This window comes from Falco punctatus (genome assembly GCF_963210335.1).
Source record: "Falco punctatus genome assembly, chromosome: 4".
NCBI lineage: Eukaryota > Metazoa > Chordata > Aves > Falconiformes > Falconidae > Falco > Falco punctatus.
The window spans coordinates 50,180,221-50,204,610 of NC_137583.1; the positions used below are offsets into that span (position 1 = coordinate 50,180,221).

Consider the following 24,390-nt stretch of genomic DNA (forward strand, 5'->3'; position numbering starts at 1 on the left):
TAAACAAAGTGCTTCATCCCACAGCATCACTGAATTGTTTTGACAGGGGACAGCACGAGCTAAAGAATTTGACCTCAGTTGCTCCATAGGCTAGAAACGGGATTCCACAGATCCTATCTCCTTCCCACACAAAACTCCCCTCAGCTAGCAGCAGGGCAGCCTGGAGGTAAATGCAGAACCATTGCTCTGCATGCCTAGCTTCAGTTTTTGCTGGATTTGTAGCCTTAGTTCTTGGAGCACAGGGGAAGGAAATCCAGAAGAGCGGAAGGACCCAAGAAGCGACAAAAGAAGCAACTGAACAAGTGACAAGACTGAGTTTAAGACAGGTCAGACAGAAAAACAGGCACATCATTCATTGTTTCAAATTCCTTCACCCGTTAGAAATTTAAGACAGCTTCCAGGCACTGACCGTATTCATTTCAGGCTACTGAAGGAGGGGGGGGGAAACATTGTCTGAATGCATTTACACTTTTAAGGACAGATTTGGGGATGGCCAGGCTACTATCACTGGGGTCCCACCCAGAGACAGAGAGCTAGAATGTTCTGTCAGCAGGTAAGCAATGGCAGAACAGCTGAGAGCAGCCCAGGCGGCAGCTCTGCAGCTGCAGTAATCTGTGAAACTCTTGACAGGTGCACAATTACTACAGAAGCTTAGCAAAGCTTATCTCCTCCTTAGTTTGATGTATGTTATGAAACACACTTCACACATTGACATGCTGAACCCTTTAATGAAATACCATAAAAAGCTTATTATGATATTTCCTTAACAAAAATAAGCATGAATTTTACATTTAATATGAAACCATGAAAAAGTGTAACATGGTTCCAAAACCTAGTGCTTTATTACACGTGTTTTTAATAGATTTTAGCAGTGTTAAGACTTAAAATTAAAAAGACTTAAAAAATTAAAAAGACTTAATTAAAAAAATTAACCTCTTCTACAGAGCATTTAATTATATCATGGTATTTTTATTCAACATAACTGAAGCAGGTTACAAATTGTAATGTTGAATTTTTTTTTACAAAATCCAGTTTTAGTACAGCTCCATTGGTGCAGATTTCAACAAGCTATTAACAAAATATCAAAATCCTTACGTGAAAAGAGCACCAAGCAATTTAAGTGGAAAAAAAAAAGTTAACTTCTTTCAAATAACCATTAAAACTCCTTCTCAATAGTGTTTCTCACTGCTCTATCCTTTCCAGATTCTTTTTTTCTCTCTAGCTTTTTCTTAAACTGCTGCTCCAAGTATTTTTCTTCTATAACCCTTTCTTGCTCCTGCTCTTCCTCAATCTGCATTATGTTCATTTCCCTTTCAGGACCCTGCTATTAAGATGTCATGTTTCATGATAAGTTCCTGATCAGATTAAACAGGGGATTTTTAAAATGTGGTAATAAAGAACCAAAACAGACCCAAGAATGTCATGTTACCTTCGTTTCTCCCCATGTTTCATATCCAAAGTCTTCTGCATAAGCCTTATCATCTATTACCAAGAAGTTGTTAAAAATTGTGCCAGCTCTCACCTTTGAAGGAATAGGGGGAAAAAACCCCACCAGAATGCCACTTTGTTTTCTAAAGAGTTTTTACCTTTCTTTTCTTTTTAATAGTTTGTTTGTATCATATATTCAACATAAATTAATCATGTCAAGAACCCCAGAATTTGATGAAGAATTCTTTCTTTTTGGACAACTGTTTTCAAGAATCTAAAGAACTTGTTTTAACTTTAGGTACCTCACTGCTCTAAGAAGTCTCATCACTGGCTAGTCAACAAACCTAAGACAAAGGAAAATCTCAGGGGTGCCCCAGAGGGCAGTTTTTCCTCATTAATCTTTGTGTAAATCAGGAGTAACTGAGCTGCCTGAAGCCTCAGTTATGTGCTTCCAAGTCAGGTGGAGTAAGTCATACTTTACAGTAGTTACACAAAATAGTTTAGGCCCCTCACTTACCTGTAGATTATTACCATCCAAACAGTAACTACAACAGAAGATCAGCATGTCTTACAGCTCTTTCTATTTTATACATATATTTACAAAGAGCAAGTTAAAAGTCATAGGACCCCAAGATCCCAAAACAACAGATAATGTTTATATGCAAAGGGTAAACAGGTTGCTATATACTCAGTAAGAGAAAAGTTATTTCTTTTCCAGTAAAGACATCTTACCTGCCAGATATCTAGTCCAATGATGCTAATATTTTCATAACTGTACTCTCCAGACTTCAGTATCTAATCTGGGTTGTCAATCTGTGGATGAGGCCAAACTCCTCTCTAATTTGGGTTATTAATCTGCCTTGGTTTCCATTGCCCCTAGGATAAACCACGAGTTCTGAACACAGGCAAAGAAAAGTTGCTTAAAGTGTTATCCATAGCTAGGATTACAAAATTATTTGTACTCTGTACAGAGGATTCTTGACCACAGCATAATGCCATTCTCCATTCGCAGCAGCATCTTGGGTCTTCGGGTTTCTCAGCACTAGTGTCTGTGATGAATTCAGCTTCATCCCAATCCTTTAAAAAGACACAGGAAGTTTAAGCTATAAACCTAGCTCACAGTTCAACTGTGTCAAACGCACATTCAGCAGAAATGCAATAATCCAGTAATGCAGAATAAGGACAGCAAATTACCTCAGGTTTGATGTCCTCTGGATCATCAATTTGCATTCGATCATCCCAGTCAATGGGTTTCCTCACTGTTGGATCATTAACTTTTCTTGGTGGCAAAAAATCAAAATCATCTTCTAAGTTGCCAGATGCAACCATTTTGTTATCAATTTTTACGTTGTAAGTCTGATCTGGCCTTATAATCAAAGTATAAAGATGTGTATATCTGTCAGCCTGGGTCTTAAGGAAAGAAAGTAAAATTTTTAGAACCTTAAATATACCTCTTAGGAACTGCCTGACATCAGAATTATAATACTAATTTCTGATAGATTTTTCATGAGCAGCAGTAAGCAAAAATAATTTCCAAACTCTCCTAGAGGGGGAAAAGTAAAATTAATGACATTTTTTACATATATTTTCCAGTCCTGCCGTCTGGGTCTCTGAACAAAACCAAAGTGTTGCAAGAAAACACATTCCCTATCTGACTGGCAAGAGGAAGTATCTCAAGATTGAAACCAGTAGCAGATAAATTAATTATTTTAGTTAATATCAAATACAAGTTATTTAGATCCCAAATAGCTACAGCAAAGGCACATAAAATGGGTTACTACATAAGTTAACAGTAAAAATGTTAAGCATATATCCAGGATCTTACATTTATATCACAATATATATGTGTAATATATATGTATCTCACTGGGAAATGTGGAATAAAAGTTAAAATTAAGAAACACAATGACATACATTTCTTAGTGACATGTAGCACCCTCAGAACCCTGTTCCCTCCTGTATCAGTGTCATGTATTATGAATGCAATCATATGTACGCCAACATAGATAATCATATGAATGCATGCCAACATACCATGAACCAGGAAACATCTGAATAACCCAAAACTAAAGTGATTTTTAAAATACAGTGAAAAGTAGAACTTCTCAAAGGTGTTACATATTTGGAATAGTTGTTTGGGGTTTTTTGGTTTAGGTTGGGGGTTTTTTTTCTTCCCAATATCCCTGTAACTTGTTTATTTTAAAGTTTATGTATCTCTGAAAATGTGTACTTACCTTGCATCTGATTGGTTTCTTGATTGGATGGTGTTTATTCTTGTAATTTAAAATAACATGGACCTTCTTTGTCTCAGATCCACAAATATTTGGCCTTACAAAGAGATTATATGCTTTGTATCCTTAACTTCTTTGCAGAAAAATACAGATTGCTTACCTTTTCCTTCCAATGCTGCTAGACATCTGTCCCATCCCACATATTTTGATGCATTCCAGTCCATTTTTAATGGATGATGCAGCTTTTACTTAAAGTCCTTAAATCTACTTTAGAATTTGATTTTGTGTAGTTTGAGATTTAGTTGTTACAGAACTAACCCCAGAACACAAAAATCCAGGCAAACCAAAAAAAAGTTATCTATGGCACAAGATGAATAACTATATATTAGATACATAATGACAAATTTCACTTTGATGTGCACAACAAGACACTGGAAACTACATACAAATATATAAGGGCTGATAATGGTCTGCAGTATGTTTAGTTAAAGGTCTTAAAAAGATCCTGCTGAACAACTACTTTTATTCTATGCTCACTCTAACCATTTTCAGTTATGTGCTTCAAATCAGCTCAGAATGTTTGCATAAATATGTATTTTGTAAATACATATTTAGAGATCTCTCAAGCATGGAAGAACTAAACTCCTTACAATCACAACACCCTTATTTTTTTAAGACAGCCTTCCTTTACTATTCTTCCACCATTTCCACAACCATCTTTGAAGACTTGCACAACAGCACTGCCATCATTTTAGTAATGAAGAAATAACTACAAACTCACCAAACATAATGTAATAATGTGAATCTCCACTTAGATTCTTCTGGTCCGAATCTGAGGGAAAAACTCTTAACATATCCCCCACCACTGTCTATCTGCTGCTCATGTTTCGCAGTGTACTGAATGACCAGAGCCTTCCCTTTGTTACTAAATGGTTTAAATCATGGGACACAGCATAAAATTTAGCATTTTCGCTTGTTTGTGGACCCGTAGAGATATTAGTGTAATAGTCAAACTTATATTTTTCTCCATTTGCAAAGAAAAAAAACTTTTATTGCCACACATGGCACATCTGTAAAGGGAAATCCCCAGCTTTAGAGGTGGTTCCCAGAGCCTATGCTGAATGAAACCCATGTACCTTTATCCCACACTGCATCTCCATAAAACTACACTGATTTAAACTTCCCAAGGTCTGGCTTGTACTCGGAATTCACCCCCCTCTTCTGCCAGCTGGCTGTCCCGCATGGCCAACACCGGCAGCAACACAAGAGTGGGGTCAATAACCACGGTACAAGTACTCACCTCACACAGCGCCGCAACCAGTGGCCGTCCCACCGGCCACCACTAACCCCTACGCCGGCCCAACCTCCGTCCAGAAACTGCTCCTGGAAATACACCGCGGCACGGACGGAGCGCAGCGCGACCCCGAGGCGCAGGGCCACCTTCAGCGCGACACCGGCCGGGGCTCCCCCACCGCGCCCCCTCTGCCCAGCCACTGCCATGGCCGCCCTCGCCCTCACACGGCAGCGGCCTCACGCCTCCGCCGCCTTCGAGGCCCCGCTCTTTCCATGACGGGGGCTCTGATTGGCTACGCTCTCCTACCAACTTGTGAAGCGGGCCCAGATTGGCTCAGCGCCCCCTGACGGAGGAGCGCTGCCACGTGCCCGCGCGGTGAAATGCACGCTGGGGCTTGTAGTCGGCGCTTTGGAAGATTGGCTACGCCCAAAGGTCGCAGGAGCGCGAGGCGGGAGGGCGGCTCTGCGCGGAGCCAATGAGGGGCCGGTTTGTTGGGGAGTGGCGGTTTCCGAGATACGGTCTGGCGCCGACCGCTGTGGAGGAGCCCCTGTCGCGGCCGCCTCAGAACGGTCCGTCCGGGATGGCCGCGATCGCTTGGGCGCAGAGAGCGCCCGCGGGCGGAGGGCAGGTGAGGCGCCGGCTCTCGTCCCGGCCCCCGCCCTGCCCCAGCGCCAGCCGCCTTCGGGCAGCCACGGGAGGGAGGGCGTGCACTGGCGGGTGGGAGGGGGTGGCCCGGCAGAGGCTGGGACGAGAGCAGGGCCGTGGGGAGCGGGAGTGTCTTCTCGGTCCGGGGAACTGGGGGCTGAACCGGGCCGCTTGCCTCTGCCTTTGAGGGCTCTTTGCATCCTCTGCTCGGCAGGGCCACAGCGATGCTCCCCGCAGGAGAATCACAGCCGGGCACAGCGCCCTCCCTCACTCCTGTAGTGACCTCTCTCTAGTTGACAAGGAGCTGGGGAGAACTGGAAGAGCTCCGATCTGCCACAGCAGGTTCCTAAAGGTGCGCAACCAAAACCTACATAGCAGCCAGTGGTGCCAGACGCTGGGAAGTGCTGTGCAGGCAGCGAACAGACACATAGTAAAGCGCACTCCGGTTAGCGCTTCCCATGCACGGTCGAGCTCAGCTCTGAGGAAAGTGGCACAACTAGAGAGCAAAATCATGAATCGAAGAAAGCAGATGGAGTTGCAGAACACCAACTTGGGCCAGAAGGCTTTGAATAAAGAGTCCCTCTCATCTGCGTCCAGTCATGAACACAGTGCAAGGGGCAAGAAATATCTGAAGAATTATGCTACTGCCAGTGGAAATATGACCCCCAGTAATGCCTGTTCAAAGGAAAAAGAAAGCATCCAAAGCCCTAAAAAGAATGTTATGCTTAAACAACAGCTTGATTTGGACAGTGATGAAGAGGAAATGAGAGACTTGATGGAGGTTTCCAGTGGAAACAAGAATCAGAGGGTTGTTGTGAATGATTCTAAGTGGAGTGGAAAGGTAAATACAGACTTCATTGGATTACATATTTTTATTTATGCTTTTATGAAATTATTTTCATTGGTAGGTTGCTTTTTCTGTAGGTAACACCAGAAACTAATTTTAATTTTGCATTTGTGGCTTGCTTATGATACGGTTTAGCTTCAATTCACATTTTAAAATTACTCTTTTTCAGCCATTATAATTTGTTTTCTTTTTTAATGATCTACACATAACAAATGAAGTAACACACGAATCTCTCTTTCATGTTCTTTGAAAGAGTAAGACTCCAGTTTCATCAAGAATGCCTCCTCCATCTCATAAGAAAATTTCACTGACAGAGGTATCTAAAGCACCTTGTTTTGACAGCACAGATTCAGAGAAAAATGTTTTCAGTAGAGTTAATTCAGCAACACCTTCATCAGACAGCAGAAACCTGCCAGTACAACATAACGTGAGATCTCAGTTGCCGTCTTCTTCCATGAAAGACAATACTGTAAAGATGACTCTGCCTAGAACAGGCAACACCAAGCAAAGCCAAATGTCACTTGAAAGTGACAGAAGTGAAATTAAATCATTAGACGAATTATTTTCAGAAGCAGTTGATGCAGAAGACTCAACTAGCAGCAGCTCAAACAGTAAGTTTTCTAAATACTGTCTCAGCAGACTTGGCATGAATTGTACTAATAATTTACTGATAAATTTACTAACAAACATGGGCAAATGCTCATTTTGAAAGGATTCAGTGGTGTAATTTTAGATAAACCAAGGCATTATCAAAGGAATTCTGTTGATCTGTTTATTTTATCTGGTGTAATGTATTTGCATTTTTCTTGGCTTTTGATTTAATGGGTTCAGTTTAATGATGCTTCCCTGGCTTTTATAATGTCAAAACAATTACAACTTTTACAATAGTTTTCATATGTTAATGGGACAATGTTCTAACGGGTCTGAGTGAGAACAAGTGGCAGTCAGGGGCAGCAAGAATCTCTTGAGCTTGGGCTAGTAGATCCACCAACAGGCTAAGGAGGAAATGTTAGAAAGAGCTGCAGCTTAGTGAAAGATTTAGAGTGATTGACTACTGTTACTTTTTAGCATTACACTTTAGGAATATAGTACAGACTTATTTTCCCCCACTTTACTCACTTAAGGGAAAGTGTACTGTCATTGTCATGCAAATTCTCATGAAGACATGTCATTTGATTGCAGATTTCAGACTGAATATCCTGAGCCTTGATGATTTGGCACCAAATATCACCAATGAGGCAGCAGAAATAGAGCAGAAAGTAAGTAGAAATGCCCTGCTAGCATCTATTTCCATTCTGCCTTTGGTAGAGAGTGGATATTCTAAAATAAATGTTTCGACTCAGAGGTGGTTTGAGGTGGATGTTTCATTAGCTGTAGGGGTTAGATCAGGATTTTAGAGTCTACTGAAATGTGACCAAATTGTGGGGTTTAGTGCTGGTATTTCCTAAGTAAATGTAACAGCACTGCACATTTTGCAAAGCGTCACAGGAGAGCAACATTTTTATTTCCTAATAAAGTAGTAGCTAACTCTTGGTGACGTGCAGCAGAACAGATAAAGAATAATGGAGGCATTTTCTAGATTGCATTTTGTTGACGCTCCTAACGTACTGTTGTTTGTTTTACAGGGGACAGACATTCAAATTACTCAAAAATCAAACAGAAATCCAAAAAAAGATGTATTTCTGGGGGAAAAGGACCAAGCTTCTTGTAAAATGACAAGTGCAGGAACCAGTGTGAATGATGGTTCTGAAGGGGATGTTGAAAAGACTGTGACTGAAGCTGAAATCTCAGAGCATTTAAGTGGAGTTTCTACAGATGTCCCTAAACACAAAGAGGATTATCTTGATCATGATGAGCAAACTGTTAATTCAGAATATTCTGAAGACTTTGAAAGGTCTCTGTCTACAACAGGCAGGAAATCTGTATCAGAAACGTCAGAGGAACATTCTGAGAGCTGCATGTATTCTGGAAAACGCCGATCTTCAGCATTATCAGCTCCATTTACCAGAGAGCGGCATGACCAGGTTCAGAGAAAAACTGTCAAAGAAACAGCAGTTCAGACAGTGGATCCTCCATTCACCTACTGCTGGTGGTCAAAGAGTAAGTTCACGAGACACTACCCTATTCAGGCAGTTTCTACAGTTTTGTATTTCATGTGCTAGCTTTGTCAGCCTTGATAAGGTTCTTAGTTTCAGTACTAGCTTCCCAGGGCTGACATTAAATTAAAAACTTTCTAAAGCTCAACGCTGTCATCTGCTATCTGTAGAAAAGATGGGGATTGGACAACAGAATAAGAACTTGGAACTGGTGAGGTTTTTTCCGCTAAAAAACCCCAACAGGAACTCTGGACAGATGAACTAGTACCTATTATTAGTGACAGAGCTTGCAATAGCCTGAGTAATATTCTCAAATGGAATTTAACATTTTTGCTTTATCTTTGCTATTGTAAACAATACTATTGTGTTGTTACTAAAGTGACCACTCATTGTGAAATTATTTTATGCATGATACTTCTTGGGAAAGCACTAAGGCCCCATTTATAGATGACAGCTGTGACCTTTAACTGTTTCTGAGGGGTAGCTCCTTTCCTGCTTAGCTCTATTTAAAGGAAAAAGTGCCAAGAGCTACTTCTTGCCACACTCCAGGAGGAGAAAAATAGAAACTCAGGTGTGCTTGAAAGCAGTAGCTTCCTTCAATTACAAAAGCCTTTATTTTTACTCTGTCTAGGGTTAGAAAAAACGTCTTCTGCAATGGCGTGTGTTGTGAAAGTAAGAGTAAGGAAACTGTGGAGGTCGTAAGAACTACTTTAATATTTTTTTGGCTGACAGATTTCCATCTTAGGCTCTACAGTGGTTCTGCCACAGCTGATGTGCCCAGAGTGCTGAAGCTGAATCCAGTCCTAGTACTAAACGTTTCCACCCCCCAGACCCAGTAACTCTTTTTAATTTTATCCCATATGCAGCAGACACCTCTGCAGTACTTGACCCACCTGTAGGAAACAGTTACATTGATCCAGTACCTATTGCCAGTCACGTCATCAGCATGGATGCAGTAGAAGGTACTGAAAAACATTTCTTACTGTTTTACTATACTTTATGCATCTAACTCCTGCTTGGATTTTTTAGCCCTTCCTATCTGACTGCAATCTATCACTAAATATACATTCTCTATTTCTTACAGCCTTGACTGCCTACAACCCGTCAGTCCTTGTTTTAAATGCCATGTTGAAACAGCACTTGATGTTGACTCAGCAGTTTGTAGAGAACATTCACCGCCTTCACTCGTCCCTTGTGGAGTCATTAGAAAACGAGAAGTTCCACTACCATACCCTGGCAGAAGCTAAAGAGGTATTTAGATAGACCAGGCAGCAGCCTAGACAGAACCTTTTCCAAATGCTTCTAGTATTTGCAGCAAACTGATTTTCTTTGCATATTATTAATTAAAGTTCATATTATCAGTGAGTAAATTATTTCATAGTAGAATACTGTAATACTTCTGCCCATAGTAACAACAAATCAGGAGTTTATACAGTAAAGAAAAAAGAGACTAAAAACTTACTGGAAGCCATAGTTCTGAAAGAATAAGCTTCCTGCTGTAGCATTTAACTGTCCTCAAACAAGGATCTTCCTAATGCTGCAACAGAAGTATCAGTTTCTGTTGCTGGTATAGAAAAGTGCAGGTATCTTGACATGAAGATTCATTTTTTATTCAATACTAGAAAGTATTTATCTACAGAATAAAGAAATTTGTGTATTAACTTTTCTTTGCAGTACATCAAGAATCACAAATCCCCACGTCTAACAATTGAGCAAGCGCGTCAAGAAGTTTGGAAAGCACAGGAGGAAAAAACTGCTTTGACTCTTTGAATTTTAAGTAAAATTTACATTTACGGATTTCAAGTTGGCACAAGAAACCCTTCCAAACTGCACAGATAAAAAGTTAGAAACGCTGTACTGGAAGGATTTGTACTAACTGCTACGTATCTTACCATACATAATTTATTTTCCTATAACTGAATTTTTTACATGATACATTGATACATGTATATGTACATGATACATGATACATGTACATGATACAGGGAGAGGCAGGAACCTTCAGCCAGACTATGTCAGTGTTCAGCAAAAGAGAAACCCAAAACCACTTCTCTCTAAAGAGAGTGCTGGAAGTCATCACAGTATGCGTGTTTATCACGTATATCATGTAAGTAGCATGATCGGCAATCACATCTGTGATCATGGTAGAAGTAAAAGTCTGTACTACAGCACCCGAGGAATACGATCACAGTAGAAAAATAGCATAGCCTGACTTCAGCACCATATTTAAAGAGAGTTTATGTATCATTAGCCTTGTCAGATTACTACCAAACCACACAGAGTTAAAATAAATTCACTACAAGGAAGGCTTAGAGCCAACATGTGGGAATCCATTTACTCTGAAATGAGCCAGCATTTTATTTTTATTAAAAAAAAGTGTTTATTGGAAGGCAAAACAATAAAATTCACAAGTCTATAACATACAGGTGTTGTATGCTGATTCACAGACAGTTACAGTTCCACAACTACAGTAGATCTAGAACAAACTGATATTTCACCATATTAATTGAATGGTTTTAAGAGGGCTTCTGCTATACAAACAAATGACTCTGGAAGAGGTTACCACCACGCAGACCTCTGGAGTGGAAGTGCAGTGTAAGGGCCTAACATCTTTAGCTGGTGGTCTCTGGAAACAGTTACAAAAGGTTTTTTTTATTTTTCTCATTTCAATTAAAGGAAGTTTCCAAGAACGCTTCATTATTAGAAACTTGCAGAGCAGAGAAAATGGATTCTCTTCTATTGAACTAATTAGCTTTTATTAAAGGGTATATACAAAAATATAAAAAGCTTAAAGAATGTCTTCCATTACAAAGCATTGAACATCCCTTAGAGCGCTTGAAAAGCTAGAACAGTTAACCCTTGTGTTCTGACCAGAGTTGTGACTGCAGCAGCTGGTGTGTAGGGGTGTTAAGTTGTATGGTAGGTTCTAACAAGCTTGCACAGTGCTCATAGGTCACCTGTACTGGAACTAGATGCTTCATTCCCCATTTAGACATTAGGATACACTGCTCAGCATCAGTCTGACTTGATCCCAAGGCAGCACCCCTCCACTTCAAATAGAATTAACCTTTTGAGAGAAATAAACATACATTATGGAACTAGAGAACATATAACCACATTAGATAATGTCTGTATTCCACAGGAATGAATTAATCACGATCCTGCACCAGGTATAGCTTGACTGGGGTTTAATTCTAGTATAAAATGGGTAACTTATTAGAAAATTTTGCAAAATAAATGGAAATTCTTAAATGTGCTAGACATGTCATAGTAATGACTGGCCTTTTTTAAACACTAAACAAGTGTTGAGTACATGTCATAGCTTTCCATTTTTCACCATAGTTTTAAAAGTCATTTGTCACTTCCTCCAGACTTTAATCCGGATTTATACAAGTTTAATGTTTTGTAGAAGATGCAAGACATCTTTCTTCTGAGAGTCTTATTCGGGTGGTGGAGGGTCTTGCGTTTCACGCTTCACTGAAACAATAGGGAAAAGAGTTCTTACACATTCTGCAGTTACCTAAGCTGTCTGAAACATTTCATGGAATGAGGGCTCTATTGATAAGGAATTTCTTTCCTTTTGGGCTTTATTTGAACTCATTTGATTACACAGATCTACTGCAGCTGTAGGGAGAAGTGACTTCATTTAGCTTGCCAATTTTTTTTTCTTTTAGTCATTGACAAGTGTTGTTCTATGTAACACAGACTCTCTGCTAAAGTCCATCACTTGGGTAACTGCCTTCATCTCTGAAGAAGCAGCTTGACTGTTCCTGAACCCTTCCTGCATTACAGTGAATTTATTACCAGTTCTGGCTTTGGCAGAACATGGTGCTAATTGTAGGAAACAGAGCTGGGCAGGGCCAAACAGTGAGCGTGGTCTAACTTAATTTCAAACACAAAGACCTTCCTGCTTTGGCAACTGTCATCCCTCCTGTGGCACAGCTCCCTCCACTGCCTTTGTGATCCTCTTGCGTTTTGAAGGGCAATGTTCAAACATGCAAGGCTCTTGGTAGTGCAGCCAGGAAGTGGCTTACACAGAACAGGCTAATTAATTAATGTTTCAGAAATTAGGATACAACACAACTCGTAAAAAGGAAAACATACTGGGTTAATCAGAGTATATGCCTACTTACCTGTTGTTTTACCACGCCCATTACATTAGAAAGAATTAATTGAGTTATTAGTCTCTTGATTTGGGTTTACAGTCTACAGTAAATAGCACAAAATAGCTATCAAGGCTGCACAGTTGCTAAAATTGATTAGAAATATTCACTTACATTCATCTCTGGCCTTCATGCGTGCAATAAATGAGTAACTTTTATTTCTTCGGTAGTTTTCATAAGGGTCATCTAATGCAACTCCCACTCCTTTATATTGATCCCATTTGTCTCTGATGTCCCCTCCTTTAATTGGATCCTGAATTCCTTGTTCCTTGGCTCCCAGTCCACCAGATCCACTCCATCCTGCAGGAAGGACACAACACTGCAGTCCTAGAACTATTTTTTTATTACAAGAATTCTGAAGACAAACACATTTTGTAAACAACGAAAAAAAGTGTCAGTTTGACACTGCAGGACGGTAACAGCCAGCCCGAAACAACATATGAACTGTTCCATTTACGTCACAAGTGTCAACAGGCAGATTCAGGGAGCTGACAAACATCAGCACTATCCCTGAAAACTTCTAAGGGGGCAAGGGGAAAGACAGCACAAGCGCAGTCTGTCCAGTCAACCCTGCCGCTCTGCGCCCAGGGAGATTAAATACCTTGGTTCTATCTGATCCAAGTTTTATTTGATGCCAAATTGGTGTCTCTGTCTTCCATACCCCGCCCAGACAGGTAACTTGCCACCACAGCTCTGTGTTCTGTATACTTCTATCTCTGAATAGCCTTACGCTGACCTTGGAATACCAATGGATAATCACTTACAAACATGCACTAATTAACTGTATCCAAGAGTTTGGTGCCTGATTTTGTTTCCTGGCTTGTGTAGGACTCTAGAATATCACCTTACCCATTTTCACTAGCATCTGATGGCCTTTGTTTTCTTCTCCAAGTCTTGATTCTGGTATAGGAGGCCCAGAACTGGAGCCCAAACCAGCAGAAGAACTAAGGAAATCAGAAGAACAAATTAAGAACAAGTGATATTGTTCTGACACAAAGCAAGGTCATCTGAATGCTGTTAAACATCAACACCTCATATCATCCCATCCGTTCTACTAAGCTATTCTTTTATAAAACTATTAGGTTAAGGAGTTATAAAGGCACCAGAAACACCTCAGGACAAGGGAAATCCAACACTACGGTCTTCCCAACAGAGTACTTGGAGGATTCCTCCTGCTTCCCAGGAAGGCATACAAAGCCTTCACAGTCACGCAGTGTTTTGTTATAACAAAACGCCACCACAACAGAGTAATACTCTCTCTCTAAGCTCATATAGTGTATACATTGTTTTTAAATCTGCTTTCTGTCTTCTCCTCTACTATTTGTTGAAATGCTCATGATACCCAGCTCAGGAGAAAGCACCCTTGTTGGTACTTTTCCAAACAACCCAGGTAAAAAGAGGCACAAACAACAAAAAGCTTACGGAGGAGTGGGGCTGCGAGACCGGGACCGGCGCCGCCTTCCTGGGGAGTATGACTTCGATCTTGATCGTGACCGTGATCGCGAGCGGCTGTGAGAAGAGCGGGACCTGCTCCGGCTTCTGGAAAGGGAGATCAGAGGCACAAGTTACCAGAGCAGCAGCCACGGTTCCTTGCTCAGCTCATTGTTGAGGGTTGCTTTTATTCCACTCCCCCAGCTCCCAAGATTCAGCCCATTGCACTCTACCTGGACTGAGACCGTGAATAGGATCGTGAACGAGAGCAAGAGCGAGATCGTGACCTCGAGTAGGAGCCAGATGATTTTGAAGATCGTGAGTTAGACCGTGAGGATGAGCGACCTCGGCTTTTAGACCGACTGCGAGACCGAGAAGGCCCACTGCACAGATAAAAACAGAGAAACTCCAGTGAAACTCCTGGGAGAAGCATGCAAAACACAAATATACTTCTGATCAAGTTCAAATTACATGCAGGTGCTGTATTTCTGCAGACAATTCAGTGAAAACTTGAGTGTGGCAAAAACTATTTTCCGCAGATCAGAAAAACTCCAGCAAGCTGAAACTCCGTTATTCCATCAGCATGTTGCTGAACAGAATTTCCCTCTGCATTTAGCCCAAGGTATTCCCTTAGCACCTTCCAAGCCAACAGCATGCACCAGAAGGGAGCAGACAGGATCTCTCACCTATTTCTCTTCTCCTGACCTTTCCTCCGCCTCGCTCTCATTTTAGCTCTGAAGAATTCGTACAGTCCATTCTGCTCCCAGCCTTCACTGCAATAAATCAACCACACACAGAACCGACATCTGTAAAATTCTGCTTTCATCAACGGAGGCGTTCAGGTTTTCTGCTAGATTTTTGCAGGGAACAAAGGGCCTGGGCAAAAAAGTCTCGCAAATTTCAGTGTAAGACCAAACAGCGTATGCAGTTCACAATACAACAAGAGCACTCATTTCAGCATTAGAAGAACCAAGACACAGGCTAAGGAAGAGAGAGGCACGTTGTGGTTTGAGACAGCTTCTTAGGGCATTTTCCTTACCATATTGTTAACTACACCTACTCTTACCTGTTTCTAGGCCTGTCATGAGATGGTGGACTATAAAATGCCTCAACTGCAGCCAGTAGTCTCTCACTGGGGGGCATTGGAGGTGGAAGGCGTATATCTTTAGGATCTAAAGGTTTATATTCATGATCTTCAAGCTGCCGGAAACAAAACAAATTACATTCGTGTCATGTGTCATAGGGTGGCTACCTGAAGAGATAAATATAGATTCAACTGCGTAGGGACCTCACATTTCACTACTGGATAAAAAATGGTCCAGAAATAAGGATTCTGCGATGACCCAATGCTTTCTTGTGCTATCACTACCATTTTGAGTCTATGAGAAAAATCCAGGATACACAGGTTGCAGCATTAACTGGATTGCCAGGCAGATAAAATGTGGATCTCATGTATCCACCTTTGTGATAATGGTGGCAGGATGGAAGCCTGGCAAAAGCTGGTGTGTGCTGAAAGTAACACAAAGTTAGAGATGGAAGAGACCTATTTGTTCATCTCAAACACAGAATGCATAAACTTATGTATGCTAATACAGATAACATTTCTTGTTCTCTGTTGTTCTTTGTTCATATATATAACATTAGTGTCGCAAACGTCTTTATAAGAAAGAACTGTGAACACCAAAAAGCAGCACACAGTGGCCACATCAGAACTGCAAGGTCCCTCTGGCCATCAAAAAATCACAGGAGATTTCTATTCTCTACAAACAGGGGTAAAATTTTAAAGGGTAAATCAAGCCTTTCACACAGATGAGCTCAACCAGTTTTCACTAGCACACAGCACTTGAAAGCGTGCCCATTTTCACTACCTTCTCACCTGGCTCCTGCCCTTGCATACCCCACAACTTTGGCTAACGTTTGCTGGATGGAAGGATTTGATATTATGTATGTCATCTTAAACTGTCCCTAATATTGACCAAAGGATCTTGATCTTTTAATCCTACTAGCCAGGGCCCACTGCAAGCACTTACTTTTACAAGTGGAGCCATCAGTCCAGCCGGAAGATCAAAGTAGGGAACATTTGGCACCAGACTGGGATCATCATGGTTCATGTGAGGGGGGCCTTGTCGCCGCATGTGAGGAGGCTGCCCGTTAAATCCATGCGGGGGAGGCCCGAAATCAGGGTGCTGTGGCCCTCCCCAGGGAGGATGCTCGCTGATTCCAGGGTGAGGCAATCTGTGACCAGGATGATGATGAGGAGGTCCAATTTCTGCAGAGTAGGAGGGTTAAAACATTTTATTTAGCTATAGAGAAAAAAGGCAGAGCTATACTTCAGTTAGTGCATTGATCCTAAAAAAACAATATTGGCACCCAGAACCTTGCACATCCAGAAAAGCAACGGAACTGAAGAACTAGAGGCTGGCTACAGGTCCACATTCATTATTATCTTGCAGTGCATCTCCCCCTCTGGCCGTAACAACTGCTCTCAAGAAAGAAGGATACTTTAACCTAAGCCACCACTCACTCTGGGATGTACTGGTGGTCAAAAAGTGCCACAAGAAAGATATGCTCAAGAACAAAAGGTTCCAGATGCAGCGGGGCAGCTACTGGTGGGATCTGTTTCTGAAACTTAAATACAGAGTTGTGGCTTTGCAAGGACCTGTCATTAGTTCTGTGTCTATGTCAAATCAATACATATAAAGAAAGAAACATGGCAGGCATTAACTCACATGAGTAGGTGACAAGAAAATACTTTGTTTAAAGAGGCATTTTGAGAAGAGGTAGAGACAATATCCTGTTTAAATAGAGGAAGTGAATGACATCCATCCAAGCACTGATGGACGAACCATTTGCCATGAACGTCAGGATACCCTGCTGAACTCATTGCACTATGTAGAGAAAAATGCAAGACTGAAAATGAACACTTTCTGCAGCAGAACCAACAGTTTTTCCAGGAAAACTTCTCCACGTGAAATAGAAATTACATTGGGGCAGAACTATACCAGGCTTCACAAGGGGGCCCGCAGCCAAACTGGAGCCACAGAGGCCAGGCAAACAGCGCACCAACTGCTCTCAGACATCCCCGTGGTCCAGCCAGAGAGCAAACCAAACAAGAAGGGAGAACTGGAGACAAGGATCATTTCACCAGACGCTACCAAGCCACACAACTTTAAGACAGATAATTAGAGAGCTTCTCAGTAAAAATAAAGAGAAGAAGGGCATGGATGAACACATGCAGAACAACAAATGCTTCCAGCCTGTCTCCCTCTAGCTTTCTCCACCTAGGGAGGGCACAGATGAAGAGCCCTCATCTACAGCCTGATATGCAGGGGATTGAATTCACAAGCAAATGCTGCTTCTCACCTTCGAGCTTACTATTTTTAAAGTGAAATAGTCACAAAAAGGGTGCCTGTACAGATGCTGACTTGAGTTTGGATTACATTTTCTGGTTCTCTGCCATCTGTTATGGAAGGAAGACTCAAAAAGCAAGGAAGCATCCCACTCTGCATGTATTTCCTACTGAGTTGTCGGCAGTAGCTTCCCAAACCCCCAAGCTCAACATTTCTCAGGAACACAATTCACCAAGAACAAGCTGTCGCCCCAAAACACTAAATAATTTTGTAATGGCAATCAGGATCACAACATAAGAAAACCTGGCCTGGTACACACTTTACCTTGAGGAAAATCCCCCTGGGGGTAATCAAAACGATGAGGATAAGGAGGCCTTTCAAAGGGATGGCGAGGTGGAAAATCATCCTGCATGAAGCGAGGTGGAAAGCGGTTGAAATTATGCGGATGCGGGGGCTGGTTGAATTGGGGATGTTGCTGATGTGGAGGAAATGGGCCTCTGAAGTGAGGTGGCCGCTGCATTCGAAATGGAGGTTCCCTTTGACCCCCACCCCATGGAGGTTGTTCATGCTGGTTGTTCCACGGTGCTTCAAACTGGTTGTTCCAAGAAGGATCGGGCTGGTTGTTCCAAGGTGTCTCTCGCTGATTGTTCCAGCCTTGATCTCTCTGTTCATTCCACATTCCTTCATGGTTGTTATTCCACGGAGGACAATGAGGTGGTCCCTGGCAGTGAAGAAAAGAAGCCTGGTCATTAGGCAACAAAAAATAAAGAACGCAATAAAAGCAATCTACCTTTTAAAATGTAGTCTGTAGGCAACACGCACAAGTGAAAGAACTTTCTGTATACAAGGTCTGAACTGCAGCTTCAGAGAAAAGACGGGAAAGACTGTTACTGAACCAAACAGCTCTGTACTCAAGCCGTACTTCTGCTTGTTCACAGGGAAAGCGCGATGGTTGACAAACTGAAATACAATTTATACTTTGCCTTTAGCTGGGTTCAGAATGAGAAAGCTTGACAACTGAATGTGGATTTCAAACTCACAGCTTCACACCACACTTCCACAACCAAGACGGCCATTCTGAACCTCCACCTCCCTCTATGTCTCGTTTCAGAACTGCATTTGTTACCTGCTGTTGACCCCATGGTGCAACAGGGTGAGGCTGGTCAAACCAGGGTGGTTTATTTGGAGGAATCTGATCATGAGATCCAGGGCCGCGTGGTCCACCAGAGGCAGGATCCTGCACTCCCGACCCTGTTGTGTCATACTCTGTAGAACCAGCTAAAGGCAGCTGAGATTTACCATCATCTGAAACAAATCAGAGACTATCATAAGCACCCAGGTCACATGTAGTTAATGAAACAGCAGCACACCTACAACAGGCGCCATCCAAATTTTATTGATGCGTAACATATTACTAGGAGAGAGGATGTGTGATCCATTTAACATTCGTCTCTTTGGTTCTTTCTATATTCAAGCACCAGACTGCACCAGCTGCAAGCCTCCAACCAGTTTCAGGCTTTTTGCCAGAACCAAACCAGAAAAGCACTGTACCTCGCTACTAAAAAAGGAGCAAAAACTCAGTGTTGCCACCTACTGATTTGTGCACAGGTCCCCAGAAGAGGTTTGTACCTGCTTGTGTAACTGGAGCAGATGGCGGAGCCGAGGCTGGTGCTGCTGTGGGGGCTTGAGGTGGGGGTGTTGATTTCACCTCGTTCTCTAGTGGCGGTATTTGTATTTGCTGCTGCTGTTGCTGCTGCGTTAAACTGTTTACAAACTCCTCATGTTGAGTTTTCAGGTTCTGTATCTGCTGTTGGAAAGCTACTTGTACAGGTTGTACTACCGTTGCATATTCAGTGATCAAATTTGCCTGATAAAATGAGATAAATTCAGAAGAACAAGTTAACACTGTATCTAAAACGGTTATTCTATTTACAGTATTGTTCTCCATCCCCTCTCCCAAGAAATACATAAGAATGCAGGATAACCTGCTGGCAGAAGAACTATGCCACACTATGAAGCTCCGTGAAGATTTCCAAAATATTTTCTGGAGGCTGCAGGTATCCACCATCTATATTAATGCCTAGCTTTCAAATACAGCTAAAATCAACATCATTCATTATTAATGCTAAAAATGAATAGTTCTTGCTGCCACAACAATTTTTATGCTTAGTGTATCCAATTTAAAGCTACAGTTTCTTTAATTTCCTTTCTACCAAACACTCATTTCCATAAAAAGAGAACACACTGCCAAATATGTACATGACTGTTGCAGTTAGAAATGCAAATAGACTTTCCATGACCATGAGCATGAAATATCAGCAGGCAGATTATTAAATATTTGAAATAACAAGGTTATGTTTTACATTATCTTCATAATCCCTTGTGAACAACTTCAAGAGGGGAGGGTGGGGGAATTAATATTAACCTTTCAAAAAAGGAAAAAAAAATCCTAAACTAGTTTTTAAAATACTTACATAAATAAGAAAAATGTTACTTTTCATTTGTGGCTAACCTGGTACTGGCCAAGTCCAAGAGCTGGGCTCTGTAACTGCTGAATAATCGACTCATCAAAGTACCCATTCTTTTCCCATAGTTGAAGAAGCTGCATAAATTCAAGAGGGAAAAGTTTTTAGAAATTATGAACAATAAAAGAAAAATTGAGGCATAGCATTTTCATTCTCTAGCTTTTTCAAATAGACATAAAATTTCGGCACTTGACTTTGAACCACTGAAGATTCAGATGCATTCATCGCTACGATAACTTGCAAATAAAGTCTAGGTACTTTTAACTACTAGTTTAAACATGAATTAAAGCACATCCTGTAACAGACTTCATTAAGACAATCAGACTAGAAAAATCTCAGTGGTCATCTTCCATTCCCCTATTTGCAAATTTGCCTAGCACTAACCTAACGAAGCAAAGCCTAACGATTAAATCAAAACCAGATACTCACTCTGGCAATTTTCTGTTGTTTATCCTCCTCCACTGCTAGAAAACTGGTACAATAAATAGGCACAACCACCTTCTGTAAAGCAGCCAGAAGATCCCGTGCTTGCTTCCGCTGGCTTCAAGAAAGGAATGGGAAGAGAAGAGTTACGGCCTTTTAATATAACACTAAGAGCACTGTAATATGCAATTCATCTGAACTTCTGCTATACTGAAGGTAGAGGATTCACAAAATAGAGAGTTCTCTCCTTTACATTTTTATTGCAAAATCTTGTCTCCAGGAAGAATAGACAAAGTAGGTAAAAGCTGAATTTTATTTTTAACACACTAGATGTTTGTGCCAGCTATGGACATCTTAAAAGACAGCTGTTAAAAATAATTAAGGCATTAAAAATAAAAAACGACTACTCAAGCTAACAACGTATCTAGTCGAAAGAGACTTCACCAAATTAATCAAAACCTCAAAATCAAAAACCATAGTTCTTACCAGTGATGCAATACGTCATTGATTAAGTAGATCAGGTGTAACCGAAGCTCAAAGTGAGCTCCTTCTGCCGTAATACGATTTCGCAGGTGCCCAGCCATGAGCTCACAGTGTGCAGGAGATTTTGCATTACTAAACATCCAGTTCTTGCCAGCCTTAGAAAAGCAAATTTGAAATATGTGATGTTAATCTAATGTGTTCACATCACATGGACTTCCTAGTGCTCTGAAATAACTGCAAGAAGGGAAGTTTTCAGGTAACAGCTATCTCATTTACTATACAACAGAACAATAAAGCTGCTATTTACTATACAAACATTCTCAAAATTCAACCCGTACTTAATCCACAATACCACAAAAAACCTGTTCAGATTTAGATCACTCACTGAAATTGCATCTTTCGTACAAGTGTCAATTATCGGTTGCAACAAGTTGTCAAATTCATTCATATCTAACTGGGTTTCCTCCAAAACCTTTTGCATTTGTTGCTCAATTGCAAGGGCTACTGCTGATGTGACTTGTTCCTGAAATAAACAGAAGGGGAAAAATTAAAAAAAGGAAGAATTATATTGCATTCAATATTCTTTTAAAGAACTAGCTGCCATATCCCCATCCTCTTTGCCATAAGCAGGTATCTCAAAGACCGAGACCTTTGACAAGCATGTGACCACACACAAATGTTTCAGTTGTTTGTTTTTGAGAAGAAAAGACTTTTCTCATTCTTCAGAAAAAGTCCAGTCCACTTCCACCTCTAATACCACCCCATCACTGGAAGAAAAAAAATTGCAGGAAGCTCCTAAACGTATAGAACATAATCTAGGCATACTGCTTTCCTCCAGGAACTCTTCAGTTTGGTTCCCAGTAGTAACAGCAAAACACTGCCTGCAAAAAGTAGTTCAAAGCACGCAGTTCCCTTCCACCCCTAATCAGAATCCACCTTAAAAGTAGTACAAGCTAGAATGTCTTGCAGTTCCCAGCAACCTGCAGCATTGAAGCAGTCACAATTTATTCCACTCTGCAAATGACCAAGGTTTTCCATGTAGTAAATAAAACATTTTAATCAAAGACCAATCCTGCTAGCACATCAGATACATCTGTTCTAAGGAGATGACAGCAGCTGTCACAGAACAAAAATAAGCAAAGCAATAGTCCCTCTCCTCGCCAACATACAACACCACTGCTAGTCAGAAGGAAACATTCCTCTCCCTCTTCACTCCTAATTTCTATAACCACTGGCAGGTGAGGATAAACTATGTGAGCACTTATGTTAAACCAACCTGTCTCATAGCAAGGAGATGCTGCTCCTGCTGCTGCAGGTTCCACTGACTCTGCTGGATAAGTTCCTCCACAGAAGGAGTGCCCTGAGGGGCTGGGATAGGTGCCGCCGGTGGGAGAGATGGTTGTGGCAGTGGCTGGATCTGTGTGGTAGCCTCGATATCTTGACTTTGCTTGCACAACACTGTCGGACAAAATAAACTTTTAAAGTAAGCCTCACAGAGAAACCTGCAACCACCAGCCCACACACGAAAACCATGCTGGGTCCCAAACTGACCCTCGCTCTTTATGGAATTGCTTAACACAAAATGAGCATCACGCAGTCGAGGGTGGATGGCATAAAAGGGGAGCGTCTGCAACTCTTTACGAACTCCGAGAGGAACGACCCCAGCACCAGCCCAGCCCCGGAGCTGCTGCACCGGCCCACCCGGCTCCCGTGGGCCCTTCCAGTGTCCAGCTGCGTCCCACCGCACTGCCGGTACCCGCCCCCCCGACGCGCAACTGGGGGGCGGCCAGAGCCGCGGGCTGGGCTCCACCATCTCCCAGGGCTCGGAGAGCAGGACGAGGCTGCGACCCAGCCCGCGCAGGTCAGAGCGTGGCCAGGAGGGACACAAGTGGCTCCGCCAGCCGGCGCCGAGCGGGGGCCGGGACCCGGGGCCGCGGGGGAGGGGAGCGGGGCCCGCTGCGGCCCGGTCCCAGCCCCGAGCCGCCGGCCCGGCGCCAGCCGTGGGCCCCACTCACGCTGCTGCTGCTCCAGGGCCAGCTTGTACTTGTAGTAGCCGTAGAAGTCACCCCCGAAGAGGAAGGAGAATTTAGGGTTCTCCTTCTGCTTCTCCATCGTCATCTTCTCGAACTCGGGCCCGTTCCGCGCCACGAACTGCGCCAGCTTGTCGATGACATTCCGCAGCTCCTGGTCTGTGTGGAGGCAGCGCCATCAGCCCCTGCCAGCCCGCGCACATCCCCCCCCCCGCTCCCTGCTCTCCCCGCCCGGCCCGGCCCGGCCCGCACTCACCATCGGGCGGCAGCGGCATCTCCATGGCTGCGAGACAACGGGGCCGCCACCGCCGCCGCTAGGCCGCACCGGCCGGAAGTGCCGTGAGACGCCAGGCGGCACGCGCAGCCGCGCTTTACGGCCCCGGCGCTATGGAGACGGCGCGCGCGACGCGGCACGTGCGGCGGTTCCTCCACCACTTCCGCCCGCCCCTTCCCGCGCGCGGCTGGCGGGACGAGGCGTCCTGGGAGGCAGGGGGCACCCTAAGGGCGAGGCCTTGAGGGGGGATGCACTGAGGGGAGGCCCCGGGACCCGCAGCGAGCCCGCGGGCAGGCACAGGCCAAGGCCCGGCCGTGTACAGGCCCGCGGGGCAGGGCCTCAGGCCACTCAGGGCCACTGCGGCTCCCCAGTCGCCCTCCCGCCGCGGCCACTCGCCGGCCTCTGAGGGAGCAGCAGGTCCTGTTCAGAAGCTCCCCTGCTCAGCTCACGAAATACCTGCAGAGCCTCACTTCGAGAAGCACGTGATTCCTCAACTTTTCCACCACCACGTCCAAGCTGCCGTTCAGTTGTTGGAGATTTAAAGGAAAGAATGTTATTTAACGTGTTTCATTTTGGAGGACGATCCATCGCAGCAGCACTTAAGCTATGCAGACCATTGGCATACAAGAAAAGGTACATGGATGTGCAGGAAGCTCAGTAGAGAGTGAGCTGAACCTAAAAACTTAGGGAAAGTGCAGATGCTACACAGGGCCATTATTTAAGCACTTGCTTTCTTTCAGTGACTTATTTCTTCATGCAGTTAAAACAATAACATCCAAATAATTTCTGGTTCTTAACTCACCTGATCCTCCATTATTTTTCAAAGTGGGATTAAAAATACAGCACATTCATATACCTTCTGGATTCAGGAAAGCATTCCTTCAAAAGCGAGGCACTGAACTGGTCATGTTCACATCCAACTTGAGCTACAAGGCATGGCTGAAATTGCTTAATTCCTACTTACACGATTCAAAAAAACTCAAAAAAACCCACCACGTTTCAAGACCATTTATATGAGAACTAGACATCAAAACTCAAAGCAGGGCTCAAACAAGTTTGAGGTCTTTTAATATTTTAGGAAAACTGAATCTACAAGTGGAAGTGATTATCTGGGAATCATGAGGCCAAAAGCAAACCTGAGTATCCTAAGGCTTACCTGGAGCTGTAATC

At 42.8% G+C, this 24,390-nt stretch overlaps 3 protein-coding genes across 4 annotated transcripts; 1 reads left to right on the top strand and 2 right to left on the bottom strand.

Moving 5' to 3' along the window:
- Window positions 1-9: 9 nt before the first annotated feature.
- CALR3 (calreticulin 3) lies at window positions 10-5,159 on the bottom strand (the record flags this gene model as incomplete). The annotated part of the gene is given in 13 exon segments (XM_080387122.1): window positions 10-1,321; window positions 1,430-1,522; window positions 2,161-2,223; window positions 2,227-2,265; window positions 2,269-2,304; window positions 2,391-2,450; window positions 2,452-2,505; window positions 2,623-2,832; window positions 3,663-3,775; window positions 4,441-4,504; window positions 4,506-4,600; window positions 4,603-4,705; window positions 4,965-5,159. Coding segments are annotated over 13 exon segments (1,290 nt in total). The 3' UTR covers window positions 10-1,156.
- Window positions 4,960-10,964, top strand: LOC308062971 (uncharacterized protein C19orf44). The gene is made up of 9 exons (XM_080385304.1): window positions 4,960-5,581; window positions 5,813-6,439; window positions 6,699-7,056; window positions 7,628-7,704; window positions 8,071-8,545; window positions 9,408-9,503; window positions 9,626-9,792; window positions 10,216-10,487; window positions 10,527-10,964. Exons 1-8 carry the CDS (start codon window positions 5,429-5,431, stop codon window positions 10,309-10,311), a joined length of 2,049 nt encoding a protein of 682 aa, XP_080241430.1. The 5' UTR covers window positions 4,960-5,428; the 3' UTR covers window positions 10,312-10,487; window positions 10,527-10,964.
- Window positions 10,865-24,327, bottom strand: CHERP (calcium homeostasis endoplasmic reticulum protein). 2 transcript variants are annotated; one of them, XM_080385303.1, is made up of 18 exons: window positions 23,203-24,327; window positions 22,932-23,105; window positions 22,193-22,374; window positions 21,302-21,439; window positions 20,920-21,071; window positions 20,440-20,551; window positions 19,998-20,087; window positions 19,115-19,352; window positions 18,612-18,790; window positions 17,810-18,206; window positions 16,166-16,404; window positions 15,202-15,335; window positions 14,822-14,908; window positions 14,369-14,518; window positions 14,127-14,243; window positions 13,554-13,648; window positions 12,819-13,004; window positions 10,865-11,608 (listed from the first exon to the last, which is right to left on the bottom strand). In XM_080385303.1, the coding sequence occupies exons 1-18, from the start codon at window positions 23,225-23,227 to the stop codon at window positions 11,604-11,606; spliced, it is 2,700 nt and encodes an 899-aa protein (XP_080241429.1). In that variant the 5' UTR covers window positions 23,228-24,327; the 3' UTR covers window positions 10,865-11,603. The 2 variants fall into 2 exon arrangements, with proteins under 2 accessions (XP_080241429.1, XP_080241428.1); XM_080385302.1 differs by having other exon boundaries at window positions 10,865-12,018.
- Between the last annotated feature and the right edge of the window lie 63 nt (window positions 24,328-24,390).

Excerpts from the sequence above, each read along its gene's own strand:
- LOC308062971 (XM_080385304.1), top strand. The coding sequence starts at position 5,429 with ATGAGGGGCCGGTTTGTTGGGGAGTGGCGGTTTCCGAGATACGGTCTG. Across the intron at positions 6,440-6,698 it reads ATTCTAAGTGGAGTGGAAAG|AGTAAGACTCCAGTTTCATC; the intron begins GTAAATACAGAC and ends GTTCTTTGAAAG. Across the intron at positions 9,793-10,215 it reads CCCTGGCAGAAGCTAAAGAG|TACATCAAGAATCACAAATC; the intron begins GTATTTAGATAG and ends TTTTCTTTGCAG.
- CHERP (XM_080385302.1), bottom strand. The coding sequence starts at position 23,227 with ATGGAGATGCCGCTGCCGCCCGATG. Across the intron at positions 23,106-23,202 it reads GATGCCGCTGCCGCCCGATG|ACCAGGAGCTGCGGAATGTC; the intron begins GTGAGTGCGGGC and ends GCCTCCACACAG. Across the intron at positions 19,353-19,997 it reads TTGGACTTGGCCAGTACCAG|GCAAATTTGATCACTGAATA; the intron begins GTTAGCCACAAA and ends TCATTTTATCAG.